The sequence below is a fragment of the Phodopus roborovskii genome, unplaced genomic scaffold (genome assembly GCF_943737965.1).
Source record: "Phodopus roborovskii unplaced genomic scaffold, PHOROB, whole genome shotgun sequence".
In the NCBI taxonomy this organism is placed as follows: domain Eukaryota; kingdom Metazoa; phylum Chordata; class Mammalia; order Rodentia; family Cricetidae; genus Phodopus; species Phodopus roborovskii.
The window spans coordinates 28488054-28509096 of record NW_026126480.1 but is presented as its reverse complement, the minus strand read 5'-3'; the positions used below and the strand labels follow the sequence as shown (position 1 = coordinate 28509096).

At 43.8% G+C, this 21043-nt stretch overlaps 1 protein-coding gene across 1 annotated transcript in view; it reads left to right on the top strand.

Annotated features, from left to right (window-relative positions):
- Positions 1–1275: 1275 nt before the first annotated feature.
- Pdilt (protein disulfide isomerase like, testis expressed) overlaps positions 1276–21043 on the top strand; it is a 33183-nt gene continuing 13415 nt past the window's right edge. Inside the window, exons 1-4 of the mRNA XM_051192048.1 lie at positions 1276–1495; positions 8923–9122; positions 13469–13675; positions 20324–20457. Of these exons, the coding sequence (XP_051048005.1) occupies positions 8930–9122; positions 13469–13675; positions 20324–20457 (534 nt within the window). The 5' untranslated portion in view covers positions 1276–1495; positions 8923–8929. The remainder of the gene's footprint in view (positions 1496–8922; positions 9123–13468; positions 13676–20323; positions 20458–21043) is intronic.

Genomic DNA, 21043 nt, shown 5'->3' with positions numbered 1-21043 from the left:
TAGGTGAAGTCCCCAAACCCCAGCACAGGGGAACATCAGAGCATCTTCCTTAATGCTAGAAGTGGATGGGGGAGGTTCTCATAGAGAAAATATTCACCCTCACACAGGGTTGTAATATTCATGGTGTCATGCTCCCTGTCTCTTTTGTTGGTCAGGTCAACCTGGCCCACTTTCACAAGGGTGGCTTCTCTTTCTCCCTAAATACCTTGGCCACAGAATCTTTACTGGGCCCTAGACAATAAACTCATGCCTGAATTTGCAGCAATTTCTAGAGATAGGATCTTCATGCTCAGTTAAATGACAAGTGAGCTAGCTATCTTTAGGTAATATAATCTCAATATCTCTATTTCTGTCAGTATTTAATAAGAGCTAGGGTATCAATGAGCCCAAGGCTGTAAACTCTGGCTATAACAACAACATACTAATAATACAAGCAGCTTTTATTTAACACCTATTTATTTAACAAATATTTGCTGGGTGCCTAGGATATGCTAGGTAAAGGAAATGGCATGCAATTTAGGAGGTGATTAATGTCTAAGATGGGGGTGAGGCTGTTGACATTTTATACAGAGTGGGTGGGAAAGGGCTAACTGGGAAAGTGACACTTGACTTGAGTACTCCTGGGAAAGAGCTTCCTGACTGAGGAGAATGCGAGTGCAAAGGCTCTGAGGTAGAAACAGGGGCATCGTATTTGAGGAAGAAGAAAGAGGTTGATGTGGCTGGAGGACAGTCAGGGAAAGGCAGTAAGAGAGCCCAGGGTATGGCTCAGTGGAGTAAGAGGTATAGTACTTGCTAAGTATGCACAAAGCCCTGGCTTTGAAAACCCAGCGCTTCGGAAGGGGAGGGAAAAGGAGAGGAAGGAAGTAGAGGGGAGGGGAGGACTAAGAGATGGGTAGTGGTGGAGATGGAAGAGGGTGCTTACTGCCTTCAATACACTCAGCTGGTCATTTTGCACCTATCAGTTTGTTTAACCCTTTCCACACCCAGTGAATTCCACATCATTGGACAGTAGAAGAAAACAAGCCTCAGAAAGAGGCGTTTAAGGTCACACTGGTTAGGACAGTGCTGGGACTCAAACTCCAATCCATAGACACCCAAGTCCCTACAGTTAGTTTGGCTTTTGGCCCCATGGAAACTCTGGTTGCTGGTGTCCATGGGCACATTTTTTTCAGCAGGGCTGCTATGCCAGGCCACTCTTACTCAACAATGGCCCATTCTTCTCCAGACCCCCAGCCTGGCCCTCTAGAACCCCAGAACTCAGAACATTGTTTCAGAGGCAGCTCTGGCTTCCATGTGCTCAGGGAAGAACTTCATTTCTGCCCCTCAATTTCTCAGGAACACCTATTAGCAGACAGGTCCTACTTTCGTCACAAGGGGAAACTTAAGGCCTGCTCTTCAGACTCCCACTTTCTCTCTGAAGTGCCACAGAGATAACTGCCCCAGCTCAAAGTAGCCCAACAGCTGGAAAGCCTGAGACGAATCCAGCTCCTTGCAGGTAAGACCTTGCTGAATAAGACCACTCTGATTAGCAGGTGGCCTTCCTTCCATTGAGGGCATCTTACATTTAAGATGGTTACACATTAGGGTTAGTGCAATGGCTTTATAGGCTAAATATAACCCTACCCCAGACCTATGAGATCAAAACCTGCTAGGTTTAGACTCAAGCATTAGTATTTGTGAAAAACTCCTCCAGGAAACTTTACTGTCGAAAACCCATTCAAATGGGTCTTGGGCTTTGTTGTGGGAATCAAATGAGGCCATCCATTCACTCACTAGTTACTGAGCATCAAAGCAGGACCAGACATGATTCTAGGGGGTAGAGAAATAGCTACAGACAATTCTATTTATTTATATTTAACAGCTTTGAAGATTCAGATGCAGTGGTGCATTATCTGAAATCTCAGCTTTTGGGAGGTTGAGAAGGTGGGAAAACACAAATATCTAATCAGCCAGGGGTTTCCAGGCTAGCCTTGGTTACTTAATGTGACTATATCTTTAAAAAGAAAGTTCAAAAATGAATCATAAAGTAACCAAACAAACAAATATGAAATAAGCATTGGTGACTGGGAAGGCAGAGTGTTTCAGGTGGAGATGAATGAGGTCAAGTGGTATTGGAAGCCTCCCCACTGATAGCTGGTATCAGCTGGGGTGACTCCTGATATCTATGGGTGAGTACTCTCAGCAGGGGCTTCTCTGTCAGGACCTGAACCATCATTAAGAGTCCCAAGAGGTGAGATAAATAAGTCTTTGCAGAGGCAAAGTCCTAGAGTAAAGTGCAGGCCAGACCAAGGTCACAGAGCATTAAGGACAAGGTCTAGAGGCATTGGACCTGACAGAATAACACAAGTTTTGGATGGTTCATGCTGGTAGAACACAAAAACCTTCCCAGACAGAAGCAATGTTGTCTAGCCCATATTAAAAATGGAAATTGCTGACTGTTGCATGTGTGCCAAGGATTAAGGACTGCAAAGGTCAAGCATCACATGGTGTGGATAAGAGCCAGTGGTGGTTGGGATATAGTGGTCTTAGCAGAATCCTGGTGGGCAAAATCCCACAAAAAAGCTGCTTAGGAACACCCCTTTAGTGTCAGATATTCTTACGAAGGACTGTTACCACTCCAGTCACTTTCCCCTGAATTGGGAACTGACATTGAATCTGAGTTTGGAATTTTTAGGACTGAGTTGGTGAGAGGTATTCAGGGGAGAGGTTTCCAGAAGGGTCCACAAAGAATGCTGGCCACAGAAAGAGGCAGATATAGAGTAAGGTCCACACCCAGGTAACAAATGGGTAAGGCACAGGCAGAGCATGGCTGAGGGCACACCTGAGAGTACAGGTTGTAGAGTTGGAGGTCTCTCCAAGATCATGTAGAGGCAAAAGTGGGCTTTAGGGGACTCTCGATAGAAAGAGCAAAATGGACAGGAAATGACTGCTTGGAAGAGGAATTACTTCCTCTCCACTCCTAGAGAGTGTAAATGGTTCACTTGTTTGCTTGCTTTAGTCACATACATGTTTCCTGAACAAACCTTCCTACCATCACCCTACTTTAAATGCTCAACTGTCCTCTCCTTCCATCAGTGTTCAATCTTTCCTACCTGCTCTTGTCCCTCAGACTTTATTGACATATTCCTCTTTGTCTTGTCTGCTTGTTTAGTTCACTTCTGTGTCTTCTCTGCTTAGAAGGGAAAGCAGCATATGTCATGATCTCAAAGACACTTAGAGAGTGAAAAATGAATGAGTAAATGTGATTGTCTAAATAAAAAATGGTCCTCATAGGTTCATAGGGAGTAGCACTAACAGAAGGTGTGGCCTTGCTGGAGGAAGTGTGTCACTGTGGGTGGATTTTGGGATTTCAGATGCTCAAACTAGGTCCAGTGTCACTGTCTCTTCCTACTGTTTGTAGATCCGGAAGTAGAGCTCTCAGCTACCTCTCTAGCACCATGTCTGCCTCTGTGACACTACACCTCACACCATGATGACAATGAACTAAATTTCTGAACTGTAAATAAACCCCAATTAAATGCTTTTCTTTATAAGAGTTGGTGTGGTCATGGTGTTCCTTAACAGCTATAGAAGTTCTGTGTAAGACAGTGAATGAATGAATGAAACAGCAAGGTTGACATGGTAAAGACTAATGATGGTTAGTGTGGTGTTTTGAATAAGAATGACCCAGATAGGCTCATATATTTAAATGCTTGGTCACCAGGGAATGACACTATTTGAAAGGATTAGGAGGTGTGGCCTTGAAGACATGTATCACTGGGGGTGGGCTTTGGGATTTCAAAGGAATTAAAGAAAAGCATAAGCAGTGAAGAAAACCATAGAAAACAGAAAGCTGATTAAAATGTTTGAATGAGGGGGCTAAGTAGCAGCCCCATCAAGTAGCAGATCTTGACAACTTTGGCCATTGGTTGGTTCTGGCTTTACCATCAAGAATAGAAGAAAGGCATTATATAGCCTTCCATGGAGACTAAGCCAGGAATGTGTCAGAGGGGACCCTGCACGGAGGCTCAGATAGGCTATTGTGTAAAACCATAGAGGTGAAACCTGTATTGTGTTGGAGGACCCAAGATGTTGGAGACACCAGAGTTGTTCAACACATTCAGTGAAGAGGTGCTAACAGGGAGTGGGACTGCCCCAAGAAAGAGAAGTGTGTTGCAGTCAATAAGGCTGAATGGAGTTGGAAATCTGAAGAGCTCTTTGACATCAGATAAGGAGATGCAGAGTTGAGAATTTGCTCAGCTGGTCTTTGGTTTTATTTTGGTTCAGTATTTACTCACTATATTCCTTTTTCACCCTTTTGGAATGGTATTGTATACTTTGTGCCATTTTGTGTTGTAAGTATATGATCTCCTTTTTTTTTTTATTTTTATTTTATAGGAGGTTACAATTAAGAGATTGCCATGAGTCTCAAAAGACACTTTGGACTTTTAAACAGTGTTGAGACTATTATCAACCATGGAGACTTTTGAAGTTGGACTGAATATATTATTGCATTATGATATAGTTACAAACCTATGGGGAACAGGAAGTGGGATGTGATTGATGATAAGAATAGATTCCATAGACTCATATATTTGAATGCTTAGTCATCAAGAATTGCAACTGTTTGAAAGGATTAGGAAGTGTGGCCTTGTTGGGGAAAGTGTGTTACTGGGGGAGGGGTGGGATTTCAGATCTCAGAAGCCCAAGCCAGGCCTAGGGGCTCTCTTCCTGCTGCCTGGGAATTAAGATGTAGAACTCTCAGTTACTTCTCCAACACCATGTTTGCCTATATGCCACCAAGCTCCATGACATGATGATAATGAACTATTTAAACCTCTGATTCTGTAAACCTGCCTAAATTAAATGCTTTCTTTTATAAGCATTGCTATAGTCACGTTGTCTCCTCACAGCAATGGGACACTGACTAAGATAGTGAGCTTGTCTTACCAGCTCGGAGGGTCTGTTCTCCATGATGTAGACATGGGGCTCTGGAAGCAGACACTTAGAGTAAGTGAGGAATGACAACTGAAGTTGTCTCTCTGACCTTCACAAATGGTAGCTTGTACACATTCACAAGAATATGTACACATACTATATACACTGACAATACACATACAATCAAATAAATCACTGCCTAGATAGTTGATGATACAAAGATGTTATTATTTTGTTAAATATGATAATGGTATTTTAAAAATTCCTTATCACCTAGAAATTCACATTGAAATATTTATAGTGACATGTAGAATGCCTGGGAAATGAGCTTCATAATAGCTCAGCAGAGAGTTTCTGGGACTATAACTGGGATAATTTGTGGTGCTATGAACCTTAGAAATGAGTGTCTTGGGACACATAGTGTCATTTTCCCTAGGTTGTATGTGTTCAAAATTTCCCAAGTAAAGAGTTAAAACAACAAGTGAAGGACCATCTGGGAACCTTTGAAGTACATAAATATTTGGGTCCTGGGATGGCTATTTTTATGCCAACTTGAAATAAGCTAGAATCACTGAAGAGAAGTGAGTCTTAATTGAGAAAAAAAACCTCAGAAAGATTGGGCTATAGTTAGGCCTGTAGGGCGTTTTCTTAATTAGTGATTGATAGACGGTACCCCAGCATGTTGTTGTTGTTGGGGTCACAGCTGGGCTGGTAGTACTGGATTCTATAAGGCTGAGCAAGCCATGGAGAGCAAACCAGTAAGCAGCACCCCTTCATGGCCTCTGTATCAGTTCCTGCCTCCAGGTTCATGCCTGTTTTAGTTCTTGTCCTGACTTCTTTGGATGATGAACAGTGACATGGAAGTGCAAATCAAATAAACTCTTCCCTCCCCAGCTTGTTTTGGTCATGATGTTTCTTCATAGCAATAATTGCTGTAACTAAGACAAGTCTCATACTAAATAATTCTAAATTAATCTGAGTTTGGCTGAGGTAGGGTGCCAGTTATGTCCTTTAAATTCTATAGAGAATCCAGGGTTAAGAAAAGAATATTGACATGGACCAATAGGATTAACATAGTAAAAACAGAAAATGTTAGCAAAAGCAATTTAGAGATTCAATGCAATCACCATAAAAATTCCAAAACAATTCTTCACAGACCTAGAAAGAACAATATTCAACTTATTATGGAAAAACAAAACATCCAAGATAACTAAAACAACCCTGTATAATAAGGACCTTCTGGAGGTTTCACCCTCACTGACTTCAATCTCTACTATAGAGCTATAAGTAATTAAAACAGCCTGGTATTGACATAAAAACAGACAGGTGGACCAATAGAATTGAACCAAAGACCCTGATATTAATTCACACACCTATGAACATATGATTTTTGACAAAGAAGCTAAAAACATAAAGTAGAGAAAAGAAAGCATCTTCAGCAAATGGTTCTGGCATAACTGGATGTCAGTATGTAGAAGACTGCAAATAGATTCATATCTATCAATCTGCACAAAACTCAAGTTCAAGTTGATCAAAGGCCTCAACATAAATGTAGTTATCCTGAACCTGAGAAAGTGGGAAGTAGTCTTGAATGCATTAGCACAGGAGACAAATTCCTGAATATAACACCAATAGCACAGACACAGAGATCATAATTAATAAATGGATCCTCTTGAAACTGAGAAGCTTCTGCAAGGCAAAGAACAAGGTAAATAAGATAAAATGGCAGCCTACAGAATGAGAAAAGATCTTTACCAACCCCTACATCTGACAGAAGGCTGCTCTCCAAAATATATAAAGAACTCAAGAAGCTAGACATCAAAATACCAATAATCCAATTAAAATTGGGATACAGATTTAAACAGAATTCTCAACAGAAGAATCTCAAATGACAAAGATACACTTAAAGAATTGTTCAACATTCCTAGTTATCAGAGAAGTGCAAATCCAAATTGAAAATACTGAGACTAGCTTATGTTGGAGAAGATGTAGAGTAAGGGGAACTCTCCTCTACTGCTGGTAGGAGTGCAAACTTGTACAGCCACTTTGAAAATTGATAAGAGGGTTTCTCAGAAAATTGGAAAGCAAGCTACCTAAATATCCAGAAATCTCATTCTTGGGCATATTCCTAAAGGATACTCAGTTATACCACAAGATTGCTTGGCTGTGTTCATGGCAGTGTTAGTTATTCATAATAGCTAGAACCTGGAAACAACCTGAAATGAAGAATGGGTAAAGAAAATGTGGTCAGTAGAAAAACAAACAAACAAACAAAAAACCCCAAACAAGCAAAAATAAATAAATAAATAATGGCACTATGAAATTTGCAGGCAAATGGACGGAACTAGAAAAAAAAATCATCCTGAATGAGATAACTCAGACCCAGAAAGGTAAACATGGTATGTACTCACTCATAAGTGGATATTAGCTGTAAAGTAAAGGACAACCAGGCTACAAACCATAGCCTAGAGAGGTTAGATAACAAGAAGGGTCCAAAGAGGGACATATGGATTTCCCTGGGAAGGGGAAAAAAGAGATCTCCTGTGTAAACTGGGGTTGACAGATGGGGATAAGAACACGAAGGATCTGGTTAGGTGGGTTGGGGGTAAAATGGAGGGGGAGAGTAATGAAAGAGATATCTTGATGGGGGAGCATTTAGCTGATTAGGAAGAAACCTGGTGCCAGGGAAACTCCCAGGAATCCACAGGGATGACCCTAGCTAAGACAACTAGCAACAATGGAGAGGATGCCTGAACTGGCCTTCTGTGTAATGAGATTGGTGACTACCCTAGTTGTCATCAGAGAGCCTTCATCCAGTAACTGATGGAAGCAGATACAGAGATCCACAGCCAAACCCTTAGCTGAGCTCCTGGAGTCCTATTGAAGGGAGGGGAGGGATTATATGAGCAAGGGGGAGGGTCAAGATCACAACAGGAGAGCTCATGGGAGCTCCAAAACTTTGGAGAAACAGCTAGGAAGCCTGCATGGGACTCACCTGGGTCCTTTGCATGTGTGTGGCAGTAGTGTAACTTGGTCTGTTTGTGGGGCTCCTAGCAGTGGTAACAGGACCTGTCCTTGGTGCTTGAGAAGGCTTTTGGGAACCTGTTTCCCATCCTGGGTTGCCTGGCCCTGCCTTGATGCAGTGGGAGGAACTTGGTCCTGCTTCAACTTGATGTGCTGTGCTTTGTTGACTCTCATGGGAGGCCTGCCTCTTTCTGAACAAAGAGGAGGAGTGAATAGAATGGGGTAGATGGGAAGTGGGTGGAGGAAAGAGCAAAAGAGAAGTGAGGGGAAATTGTAGTCATATACAAAATAAATGAAAAATAATAATAAAAGATAAGAAAAGAGCATTGAGCACTCAACATATGTATAATGTATAATATGAGTTTGTTTGAAATATGCATATGGCTATTTTCAACATTAGTGGGGATTCATTACCAGTGAGCAACTTTCTCCACAGAGGGATCTTGGGATCTTTTTTTACTTGACAATTTGTGTTGTTGTTGCTGTTTGCTTATTTGAGACAGTATTGCACCATGTAGCTCAGGCTGGCCTGGTACTCATATGTAGCCCAGTCTGTAGTCTTGAGAACATTTCAAAGACAAGGCAGTGGGCTGGGCAGAGTTGGAGGAGTGGGAAGCAGCACCAGTATTAGTCAAGGGGAGTGTGGGAGGGGTCCACTCGGAGGCCCACTTTGGGATTCTGAAGTGGGACTCGTCTCTGTGAAATTCTCACCAAGTGGCTGGGAAAACAGTGGGCTCCAATGGCCCGTTTGATTCCAGGTCTTGATGAATGGGAGCTGCTCTTGCTTCCCTTCTGCAGTCAGTGCCCAGGGGTTGAAGTTGCCCAGGCAACCTTGTTTTTTGCTGTAGGGTTGCTGCCAAGCTGTGAGCTTTGCAGAGTGTTGTGAGCCCTGCTTCTTCCACATTCCCCTGCAGGCATAAGGAAAGGATGTCTGTTCAGAAGGTCAGAGAAGAGCTCTGTTTTCTTCGCTTCCCCCTGCAGGCCAGCCATGGAACTGCTCTGGACGCCACTGCTGCTGGTAGCTGCTTGCCTCTCTGAGGTCCTTGGCTCACCGGGAATAGACACAGGCCTCAACATTTCCAGGCCTGTGCACATCCTGGAGGATCATAATTTGATGGTGCTGACTCCTGCAGGCCTAACACAGACAGTGCAGGAGACCCGCTTCCTAATGGTGATTTTCCGTGAGTATTTTCAGTTCTGAGAATAAAGGGTCATGGATTTGGGGGACCACAGGAGTTCTATATACTGTCAAATGCATAGAAAAATATGAAAGTGCTGTAGGCACTCACAGCTGGGGAAAGGCTTGTCCCCAGGAGAATTCAAACTTGGCTCACCCAGCAGTTGTTATTACAGTGGAAGACCAAGTTCATCCCCCCCCCCCCTCTCTCCTCTTCTTTCCTCTCCTTTTTAACCCTCCACCACTGGGTTACACCCTTAGCTCTTGCTTTTACATCTTTTAATTCCTCTGATAAGAATATGAACAATTCAAAGTATTTGAATGCTTCCCTTCACACCTGCAGAGATTTTTGTCATCTAAGAGACATTAAATTAAACTCATTATGTTCTTATTATTGATTCTGCCAATATAAAATTGAATTCAAAATGAGTCTGAAATCTGGTAGGCCTTCTAAGGTGATCTTTGGGAGAATCATTTTGGGGGAGGATTATAAATGTTTCCCTCAACCGTAAATGGACTCTTTATACAAGAGAGTTTTTAGGGACATCTCAGTGACTCTCAAACCCTTGGCCAGTCTCTCGTCACCCTTCTGAGGACTCAAGAACACTCAAGGTTGATTCTCAGTGGGACCTCTCTTTCTCAGGTCTCAAGTGCTGCCTGTGTCTAAAACAAATTTCAGTGTTTGGGGTTTGGTTCTGACCATCAAGCTCTTCTTGCCAAAGTCAGAAACCTCAAGGTCATCCTGAGTCTATATGTAGCCTCATAGAAGGTATCTCCACATCCTATGGTTCCGTATTTCAAACTGTGTGTTTCCCACTCTTTCCGCACCTTCCATCATGGCCTCTGTTTCATTCTCACCATTCTCCGCCTGAAACCTGAGCTAGGCTCCTCCATGAATTCCATTCTCCTTCCAGTGTGTTCTCTGTAAAAAACACAGAGGGACTGGTTTCAGTACTGCAGCTCTACTTGTCAAAATGGAATATTCTGGCTTTCTGTAGGCCTTTCATCACACAGTTTGCTTGGTAGCATCTATCCTTCACTTCTGCACTGGGACTGTGAGTTTGTTTCTTGTGAGGAAGGTTTACCCACTCCCATTTAGACTGGGTAGGACTCTTTCCCAGTCTGCTTCACCTTCCTTTTAGGAGCATTTGTCACTTCCTATTAAAAGCACTTCTAGACTTGCATGCTCCATGGAGTTATGGCACAAACCTATCCCAAGTCTTGATCCCTGGAATTGACACTATTGGAACATAGTAGGTCTCCACACATGTCAAGTGAATGAATGAATGAACTAATGATATTTTCTTTGGGTCCCCATTTTCTCTGTGACAATTAACTTGGATGAGTTAAAGAAAAGGAAAGACTACTTTTGGTGGAAAATGACCAAGAAAAGATTAATAGTTGTCATTAGGGCCATTTTTGCCACTTTTCCCTAAAGCAAATGTGGCAAGACTCTGTCTTGAAGTTACAATAGATGTTGATGGTGATCATGATGAAGCTGGCCATTAGGATTGGGATAATTGTGATACTTGGTGATGGTGGAGGTAACAACAGAGATGGTGATGATTATAGACACAATAATGGCAATGATGATAATTGTCCAAGTTAACAATTGCCAACTTGACTTAGCCTAGGAGAAACCTCAGTTGAGAAATTGGTTAGGTCATGTCAGTCTGTGGGCATGTATGTGAGATATTGTATTAACTGTGTATTGCTAACAGAGGGCTTAAACTACTATGGAATGTATCATCATTCCTTGGGCAGGTGGTCCCTGACAAAATTGTATGCAGCATTTCTCCATGGTTTATGATTTAGTTCCTTTATGATTTGAGTTCCTGCTCTGACTTTCCTCAATGATGAATTATGACACAGAAGTGTAAGGCAAACAATTGTTTTTCTCATGAGATGCTTTGGTATAGCAGAAAAGGAGTAATTAATACAGAATAGAGATAATTATAGAGATGGTGATGTCAATGATGATGATGATGATGACAATGAGTATGGAGATGATGGTAAAGATGATGATAGAGATTATGATGGTGATGATGGTGGTGGTTGTGATGGAGATGCTGAGGGGAATGATGACTATGGTGACGAGGTGTTGATGATGACAACTGTCATGGTTTTAACTATGGCAGTGATGATTGTAATGTACATTTATCAAACATCTGCATTGCATATATTGTTCCCATGGTTCCCAACTTACTCATGAAACAAATTTCAATATATTGTACTCAGTACTATGGTTCCCAACTTACTCATGAAACAAATTTCAGAAAGGTTATGTATGAATTTAAAACACAGTCTTGCATCCAAATCGCTGCTCAGCCCGTCCTGTTCTACCACATTGACCTCCAGAAGATGTACTTATTTACTCATAAGTATTTACTGAGTGATCAGTATGCCCCAGATGCAATATCAGCACTGAGAAGGTAAACTGCACTGCCTTCCAGGAACTCACAGGCAGGAGAGGAGACAAATGCTAGATCCAGGAGAGAAGTATGAGGCGTGTCCTGTGACTAAAAGTGCTATGGGGAGACGTGGGGATGGGATGTGATAGAAGTGTGTGAGGTCTATGGCTGCAGCAACAGTCTCCCTTACCTCCGTTTCAGACACTCCAGGGCTCTGGGATATGTGTGGAAGCATCTATTCCAGTGCTTCTCTTGTCTGAGCATATGCATTCATAAACTCAGCCGCCATGAGCCCAGCATGGCCTGGTCCACGGGAAAGCTGGGAGAAGCCACAGAGCAGAGTAGGCCAGCAAAGAGACCAGAGCTTGCTGCTGGTGATGGAGTGGTATGTCAAAGGAGGAGACGGGAGACACATCAATCTGTGAGAGAGGCATAAAGTCTTTGCTTCCCATCCACATGTGGGGGCTTTAATGAGAATGATCTCTCACACTCAGGTTCCATTGCTGAGCCAATGACTAGCGACTGAGCCTGTGCCAGCTGTCCTGGGACTCAGCTTCCCCAGCTGTGCTTTATAAAACATGTATCTGTCAGATGTGGCCATGCCCACAGCTGGGAGGTGACCTGCACTCTCTCCAGGTGTTCCAGGTGGACAAGAGGTTTGGAAAGGATAGAATGTTCTGGCTTGAAAGGGATTTTCCCCCAGGCCTGACAGCCTACCAGTCTCAGATATGTGGTGGTAAGGACCTGCAGTTTGGTAATGTCATCAGGTTTGCCATTCGGTCTCCTCCCTCCCACTCCAGTTAGGACAGCCCATGCCCTGGTCAAGGTCAGTTCTCTGGGGCTGTTTTCAGGAATGAGCCTTCACCTCACTGGAACCACCAAGAATTCCAGAGTACCAGACAATGTAACAGAGTACTGGGGTCACTTTAGCTACCCCTTCCCAAGGTGGTGGGGTCAGAGAGGGGAGTGAGCATCTATCCAGTGTACCCTATCTACCTGCACCTCATACCTCACCTACCTGTGCCTGAAGAGTTCCCAGCCCAGCCATGGCAGGAGGAGTTTATCACGGTTTAATAAGGATCAGGAAAAACAGATAGGCTGAATAGATGTTTATTCAGAGAGAAATAACTTACAACTTACAACAGAGACAGATGAACACCAGCAGGTTCCTGGTCCCAAGGATGCCTCCAGATGCTCCTCTGTTTCCATGCTGCAAGCAAGAGAGAGCTGGTGTGTGTGTGTGTGGGGGGGGCTTCCCCAGACCTAGTTCCCCCAGGTCATGTCCACCCCTGTCCCCACCCCTTAATGGGCGTGGTCAGTCCACAGGTGCAACAAAGTATCTCTACAGGAGCTCAATGACTGTTCAGTTCCAAAGCCTTCCACCAGGGGGTGCAAATGATGTACATCACTAGCCCTTACTTTCCAACCAAAGAAAAACTTTCAGCATTAATATCATTAGCAATTAAAATGTATTATGTCTTTATTATGTGTCAGGCATTAATCTAAGTTTTTACATGCCTAGTAAAAGTTAAAAAACAAACAAACCAGGAGTTCTTTAGCCAGCTTGAGTATATCCTTTTATCAGGGCCTTCGCCAGTGTGTGGTTTTGTTATACTTCGGTTTCCTCATCTATAAAACTGGGATAATAACAACATCTACCTCATAAGATTATTGAGAGGGACAATAGATTTAGTACCTGCAAAATCCACAGAAAACACTAAGCACCATGTAACTGACTGCTAAATTAATTTCATTTGATTCTGACAATCTCCCAATTCGTTCCATTTTATGATCCATATGTCTCATCTCCTACCACATTTCTGAAACCCACTCCTAAGCTGTGAACACAGGAAAAGCCAGGCTCTCCCAGGACAAACAAAGACCAGAACAGTGTGAGGGAGAGGGACTCTGTAGTCTATCTCCATACTCGTTCTTTCAGACAATCCATCCTCGAAGCAGTCCCAGAAGCTGGCTGAAGAGCTGGGCAGAGCCTCGGAGATCATCGGCAAGGGCAAGAATGGCTTGGGCTTTGGCAAAGTGGACATCACTGTGCAGACCGAGCTTAAGCAGGAGTTTGGCATCAAGCAGGCCCCAGAGTTGAAGCTGTTTTTCGAGGGCAACAGGTCTGATCCCATCAGTTGCAAAGGTAATAGTGATTGGGGTTTCAATTGATTTCATGCTCTGGGGAAGCCTGTATGGCAGCTCAAGGTGGGATGTGGGAGGCTCCCATCCACATGGCCTCTTGGTGATCCAGGTTCTTTTCTATTGTGGCTCTAACTTGCTTAGAGCCCTGGAGCCACCTGCTCTTTTCTCAGCCCCCAGATGCAGGAGCTCACAATGCAAGAGGGCTGAGAAATACAGCTCAGCTCTGTGTCTAAATGAAAAATGGGACTTGGCAAACACTGGCCTGCTTTTCTCACAATTCTCAGCGAAGAAGGGACATGACTACCTACCAGAGGATCTTTCTAACTCCACTCTTTTACTATGGAAGATATTGCCATGGAAGTACTGCTGGGCCAAAGAGGAGGGTGCAAGAGGCTGGGTGTGAGAGAACTCCTGTGAAAAAATGATAGGCTTGGTGGTGCCCTCTTGCAGCCCCAGAGCTGAGAAAGTAGGAATGGGTAGCCAGCCACATTAACATATTTGATAAGTTCTAGGCCAGTGAGAGTCCACATTAGAAAAAAATAGATGGTGCCTACAGAGCACCCTGTGGTTGATCTCCAGGGCTCTACATGCACACACATACACAAGCATGCACACACATACACAGAAATAAGCAAGAGGGGGGTGATAGAACAAAAGACTGAGGTAGGGTGTCTATCCAGTACTTTCACTCACACCATCATTCACTGATTCATTTGCAGACACGTCTATTCACACGCCCACTTGCTGGCAGCTTACCATGATATTGAAGCTGTCTGGAGAATCACATACCTTAGTGTCTGACATGGCTGATCCTAATTTTAAAATGTAGACAGGTATGGAACAGATGGATGTGGACTGACAGGTGAATGGGTGAACTCACTGCTGGGTGTTACAAAACGGGTGATGCCCAAAGAAACTCAGCAGGGGGTTACTGAGATGGCTCGGTGGGTGAGGGCATTTGCTGCCAAGACTGTACCTGACTTTAACCCCTATGACACACACGGTGGAAGGGCACAACCTATGCCTGAGATTGTTCTCTGGCCTCCACAGGCATGCTATAGCATACACCCTTGGTAGTTAATTCATAAGTAAATGTGACAAGAGAAACTAGCCCATCCTCTACCATGCCAATAGAATGGTGCCATAATATATGTGTTAAATAGCACAACCAGAAAATGGCACTGCCTTTTATAGGCTGTGGCATTTCTGAAGCATTCTTTTAAGCAGTGAGCACAAGACAAGTTCAGGAGCCAAACAAAGGATCCAATCCACCCCAGGAGAAGGAGTTTCAGCTTCGAAAGAACCTGATGGAATATTGATTGCTATATTGATTGCTGCAGGAGCCAAAGGATTAGAAAGAGACTCCATGAGCAAGAAATGAAAGTACATTGCAGTTAACAGGATGCTCACTAGAGGGCGTCAGAGAAACACTGAGCAGGCTGGCTGGGGAAGAGCTTCAGAGCAGGCAAGCACTTCAATGTCCAACAGATCAAATGGAGGGTAGTGTGTGCAAGCCAGTGGGACGTGGCCAGAAAGAGATGGGGCTCTGATTGCTAGGAAATCTGAGGAATAATCTTCAACTGTAAGGACCCATCTAACCCAAGCAAGGGACCCTTGGCAACGTGTTGGCTTCAGGAAGGACTGTGAAGAAGCAGGCCCGGGTTACTTTGTGAAAGCTCACATCTGCTTATGGCATGGCTCAGGCGCTGGCTTGTCCTTCCCTGTTGAAGGACAACTGAGATCTGGTACTATCAAGAGATGACAAGACAATTGTGTGGCAGCTTTTGCACCGTCAGAGAAGATGCGCAAGGATTTCTGAGTCTTGGTGGTGGAAACGAGTGGCTGGGACCTCCTCTGCCATGCAGGAGACTTCTCATCTCTTCTTCCAGGGCTTCTGCTCTGCTTGCTTAGGGCACCATGTAGCCTGCTCCTCAGCCGTGTTCCCATGGCAATTTTGCATCACGACCAAGACATTGCCTCACAGAACACTATCTGCTAGTTATTGTCTTCTAAGAGCACCACAAGGGCAGAGGTTGGTCTAACCTCCATCTGGTCTAATCTCTACCCTTGGAATTCCAGTCTCTGCATCCAAATCCTCCCCTCCTGCCTCAGGAGTAGTCAATCCCTCTTGTACCAACTCTGTTTCCTCATCTGAAAATGAGTAATGTGGAAATTCTACTGCTTTGGCTGCTGAGAAAATACAGCAGTGTTTGCAAGGCACGGGGCCTGACAGATCCCTGCAGCCAGCACTGGCTTCCAAGTGTTTCACAACAGCCCAGCACGGCTGTTACTTTCCCAGATGGAGCACAGGAAAGAGGAACAACTTCTACACAGCACCCTGTGGGCTGGGGCTGGCAAAATGGCTCAGCAGGTAAAGGTACTTGTTGCCAAGCCTAGTAACCTGAGTTTTATCCCTGGAATGCACACGCTGGACTCTAACAAGCTGTCCTCTGACCTTCAGATATGCTCCATAAATAAAAAAAAGTTGAAACAGTGAACATTTTAAAAGCAAAGACAATATTCCAGCTAGAAAGTAGTAAAGTCAGGGAAGATTTTTTTCTGGAAAGGGCTGTGCAATAGGAATTTTAGCCTTATGAGGTAGAAAACCTGTCACGCCTACCATCTCTACTATGCACTATGGGAAAAGACATGGCTGTATTTATTTATAAAATCAAACAGTGGGCCAGATTTGGTCTATGGGCTATAGTTTGTGCTGCACAAACTACACTGTGCTGCATATTAAATAAATAGAAGTGCTTATTATTAACTATTAATTGCTTAAGCCTAGTCTAGTGCTTGGAACAATTAGGTTCTTAGTGGTTGTTAAGTTTGAACAAGATGCAATTACAAGAGCCCACTGCAAGAAGGCACACACAAGAAGACAACACATACTTCTGAGCTAACTAGTCTCCCTCTTCTTTAATGTTACTTCCCAAGCACAGAAAGAGGAACTGTGATTCCAGGATGCAGTGTGGGACTGAGATCTCCGGAATTAGGTAGCACTCTGTCTCTGAGTACTTGAGCAAAGCTGTAGACCTCAGCCTACATTTACTTACTGTAGACAGAATGAATTAAGGCCTGCTTGACAGGGCACTTTGGAGTTCCCAGAGGACACACTGCTCTTCATGCCACCTGCAATGTGACTATTATGAAGCCCAACTCAGGACACAGGTGGGGCTTAGTCCTTGCTGGGTCATAGCCCAGTTCTGTCCTCTAATATCCACAGACTGATGGTGGGAGATTTGACCCTGTCTACCTCCTTGGAGGAAGGAGACTCAAATGGCCTCTGGGGCCTCTATTAGTGATGCATTCACAGCTTGTGTTTGGAAATATGCAGCCAAGCTCAGGCCCAGTCAATCATTGACACAGCATTCACACCTGAGTTGTCACTGTGTCCTCTGGCACAGAGTCAAAAGCCAGGGGAGGCACCATACTTGGCAAAGGCAGTGCCCAAGCCATAGACACTTGGGAATAAGATGTCAGTCAAGCTCAGAACTACATGTGCTCCACTGGGTCCAGAGGGGCAAGCAGAGGTAGTATACCCCAGAAGAGGAGGCCTGGGAACTACTTCTCTCAAGCTGGCTTTCCTGATGGTCCATCGTTAATTCCCTCAACCTAAAGTGATTTCTTGAGCACCGAGTATGTATGTGCCTGGCAGCTCACAATGAACAAGTTTACTCCAAATCATGTAACAGCAGTTTCAGAAAATGATAGACTGATGGAAGAAAACAGAAGACATAATGACGGAGGAGGAGGAGAAGGGATGCCTGGGGGCAGGGAGGAGATGGAAAGGGAGTGACTGGCACAGGGGGCAATTGAGGCTGTAGCCATGGGTCTGATGACCTGAAGGTTTAAGTCCATTTAAAGGCTTTCTTGACTATTTCTTTCTTTTTTTTCTCCTTCTCCTTTTTTTTTTTTTTTCCTTGCCTTGTTTGGGGTGAGGTCACTGTGTTGTCCAGGTTGGCCTGGGACTCAGGCTCTTTCTGCTCCAGTCCCAAGAGTTGAGTATATAGGCATACAGTATTACCCCTTTCCTCAATCATAATCCTGTCTACCAAAGCTAGCATGACATGTCTGTGTCAAGAAATGATGCTCATGGCCCATCAGACTGATAGTCAGTGCATGCTGTTAGAGGCTAAGAACACAGTTACCCCTAGGTGAGGCATGGGAGCCTTCAACGGAGCACCCAGCATTCACACTTATTTGTGTGATTGTCTGACGGGCTGGCCAGCACCACACCCCATTTCGTCATCTGGGTAGCAGTTACATGCACTACCTATTTTGTGAAAACTCATCAAATGGACATTATCACTTATTTTGGCATGTTTTTACCCCACAGGTCTAATGCACTTCGGATAGTGGTTCTCAACTTGTGTGTTGGGACGTCTTTGGGCTTGAACCACCCTTTCAGGAGTTTCATAACAGATAGCCTGCAGAGCAGATATTTACATTATGGTTTGTTAAATTAGCAAAATTGTAGTTATGAGGTAGCAACAAAAATAATTTTGTGGTTGAGGGGTCACTGTAGAAGGAGAAATTGTACTAAAGGGTTGATGCATTAGTAAGGTTGAGAACCACTGTCTCAGGAGTTGTCATTTGGAGCAGTCTAGAATCATATGGCAGACAGGTCTCTGGGAGTGCCTGTGGGGGATTATCTTTGCTGGGTTTTCTGATGTGAGGAGACCCATGTTAGCCTCTGGCAGAACCCTTCCCTTGGTGAATACTAGGGTGTAAGGAATGGAGAAAGTGTGCTGAGCCCTGGCATACACTGCTCTCTGTTTTTATTTTTGTTGCTGTGTGACTTATCTCCAGCTCCCGCCTGCCTCCTTGACTTCCCTGCCATGATGGACTGTGATTTGAACTGTGAGCCCAAATAAGCACTTTCCTTCCTATGTTGCTTTTGCCAGGGTGTTTTTATCATAGCAGCAAAATGGTAACTAAGACTAATGAAAAAAAAAAAAGATACTGAGTCTTTTTCAGTGGCCTCTGCAATTCTGGGTAGATGGACTGGCCAGTCCCTACAAGGCAATCTTGCCCTGCTCAGGGGCCTTTGCACAGGCTCTTAACTCTCTCCTAGCCATCTCCCACTTCCCTTCTGGATATCTTTCAGATTTCAGCTCATTGTCCCTGGGAAAACCTTCTTGACCTTGGCTTCTAGGCCAGGTATTTTTGCCACAGGCTCATATAACTGCTTTAAACACTTCCTTTGGGTATGGCTATACACTTGTTTGTGCGATTAGTTTATTATTGTCTTCCCTAGCATACTAGGAGGCTTCAAAAGCAGAGGTAATGTTTGTTTTTCTGCTCACAATGATATCCCCAAGACTAAGTATGACACCTTAATACTATGAGGGGAAGTCAACATACATTTGTCCAGTAAATGAATAGTTAAAGGAATTCATGAACCATAATTGAAGGTCTGGCTGCACCTCAAATCTATTTAAAAAGAACGAGTTAAAAAATTTCTCTACCACCTTATACCATTGATATAAACAAGAGCTTACCTCATTTTCTGTCTTGTGAAATTGGTGCCCTGGGAAAGACACATCTATGTGTACACAGCTCTGTGTCCACTCTGGTACACCAACATGCTTTTTCGGGTTAGTAATGTATGTCCTCATTTTAAAGGCTATGATTTCTGCACTTGGCTACTCCCATGTAGTAGCTGGGTAATGAAATCTGGGATTCTGGAACCTTTGGGAATATTTGGGTCTCAGTGGCAGCATTAGAATAATAGATGTACAAGTGAGATATTCTCCAAAGTTACAGAAACATGTGATCTTCTTACTTAGGTTTTAAGAAAACCAGTTCTTGACCCATTTGCTCATATATTACTCCTTCTTCTCCTTTTCAAGACCAGGATGAGGAAACCCATAGACACAGCTGACCTGAGCTAGTGGGAGCTCACTGACTGGACTGACAGCAGGGAACCAACATAGGACCAGACTAGGCCCCCTCTGAATGCTGGTGACAATGGTTTTTTGAGCAGTTTGTAGGGGCATTGGCAGTGGGACCAGGATCTATCCCTGGCACATAAAACTGGCTTTTTGGAGCTCATTTCCTATGAAGGGATACCTTGCTCAGCCTAAACACAGCAGGGAAAGCTTTGGTCCTGTCTCAATGTAATGATGTGGCAGGCTATGTTGACTCCCCATGAGAGGGCTTACCTCACTGAGAAAGGGAGGGTGGAATGAAGAGAAGGTAGGGAGAGCTGGGGGAGGGGAGAGAGGGAGAACTGGGATTAGTATATAAAAAAGCAGGAGGGGTGTGGGTGGCTGGTGTGTGTGGGGGAGAGAAAACCAATTCTTTTCCATCATTTTAGAGAAGTTAGGGACTGCTTCCTCTCAGGTTAAATTCCCAGGTGGGTTGGTAAAACAGCTATAGGCAAGCTGAGCCTTGCTTTCCTCATCTGCAAAATGGGAAGACTGAGAACACCTATTCCTTAGAGTCGCTGTGAAGCGACTCTATAAGCACAATATTTAGTACAGGGTCTTAGCCGTGGTGAAAGGTCAGTGACATTTAGTTAATACATTCATGTCTTGGAGTTTGGGAGAAAAAGAAAATGGAAATACTGCCTTAGGCCTGCAAGGTACTTTTGTTCATTGAATTCAGGAAAGTTCTGATGGTATTCCTTTAAATACCTCTTCAGACGTGGTCGAATCTACAGCTTTGGTTGTTTGGTTGAGAAGGCAATTTCTCCACAAAGCACGTCTATTTAACAACAGTGAGGAAGTGGCAGATTTTGTGAAATCCAGGCCCTTGGTCATCGTTGGCTTCTTCCAGGTACTAGGGTAAAAAAGGTGGGAGGTGATTTTCCTGTGATGAGTACTATGTGTGGAGGATTTCTGATGTGTAGAAGGTCCTTGCTCAACTTTCCTATCCACTGAGCTGCTGTCCTGGGGGAGCTCCTGGTTTCAAGTGAAAAAAGAAAACATGGAAGTTGAAATATTAGAGGTTAGTTAGAAGGTGAGAAGAAATGGAGGGAACAAGAGATTGGCGTCCATATTTAGTTGGTTTTAATGCTGTAACTGATCTTTTGGGGGATCTATTTAGAATATCAGAGAATAAGAGGGTGTCTCTGTTTGCCAGTTCTAGAACTATTTTAACTATGATTCTAACAGGTGCTTGTTAGTCTGCTTCGGCTAAGCCAGTTTCTATCCACGAACTCTTTTCAAGCCTGCAAATAAACTAAACTCTCAACACTGTAGCAGGCACCCATCAGAGGGTCAATCAATCAATCCTCATCCAGATAAGGTACAGGGAGATGCTGGGGATAGCTCATAAAAAATGTAAAGGTGATTATGAAAAGTCTTAAGATGGCTTTCTATTGATTTCATTCTTTATAGTAATAAATCTTACCAAGTATGTG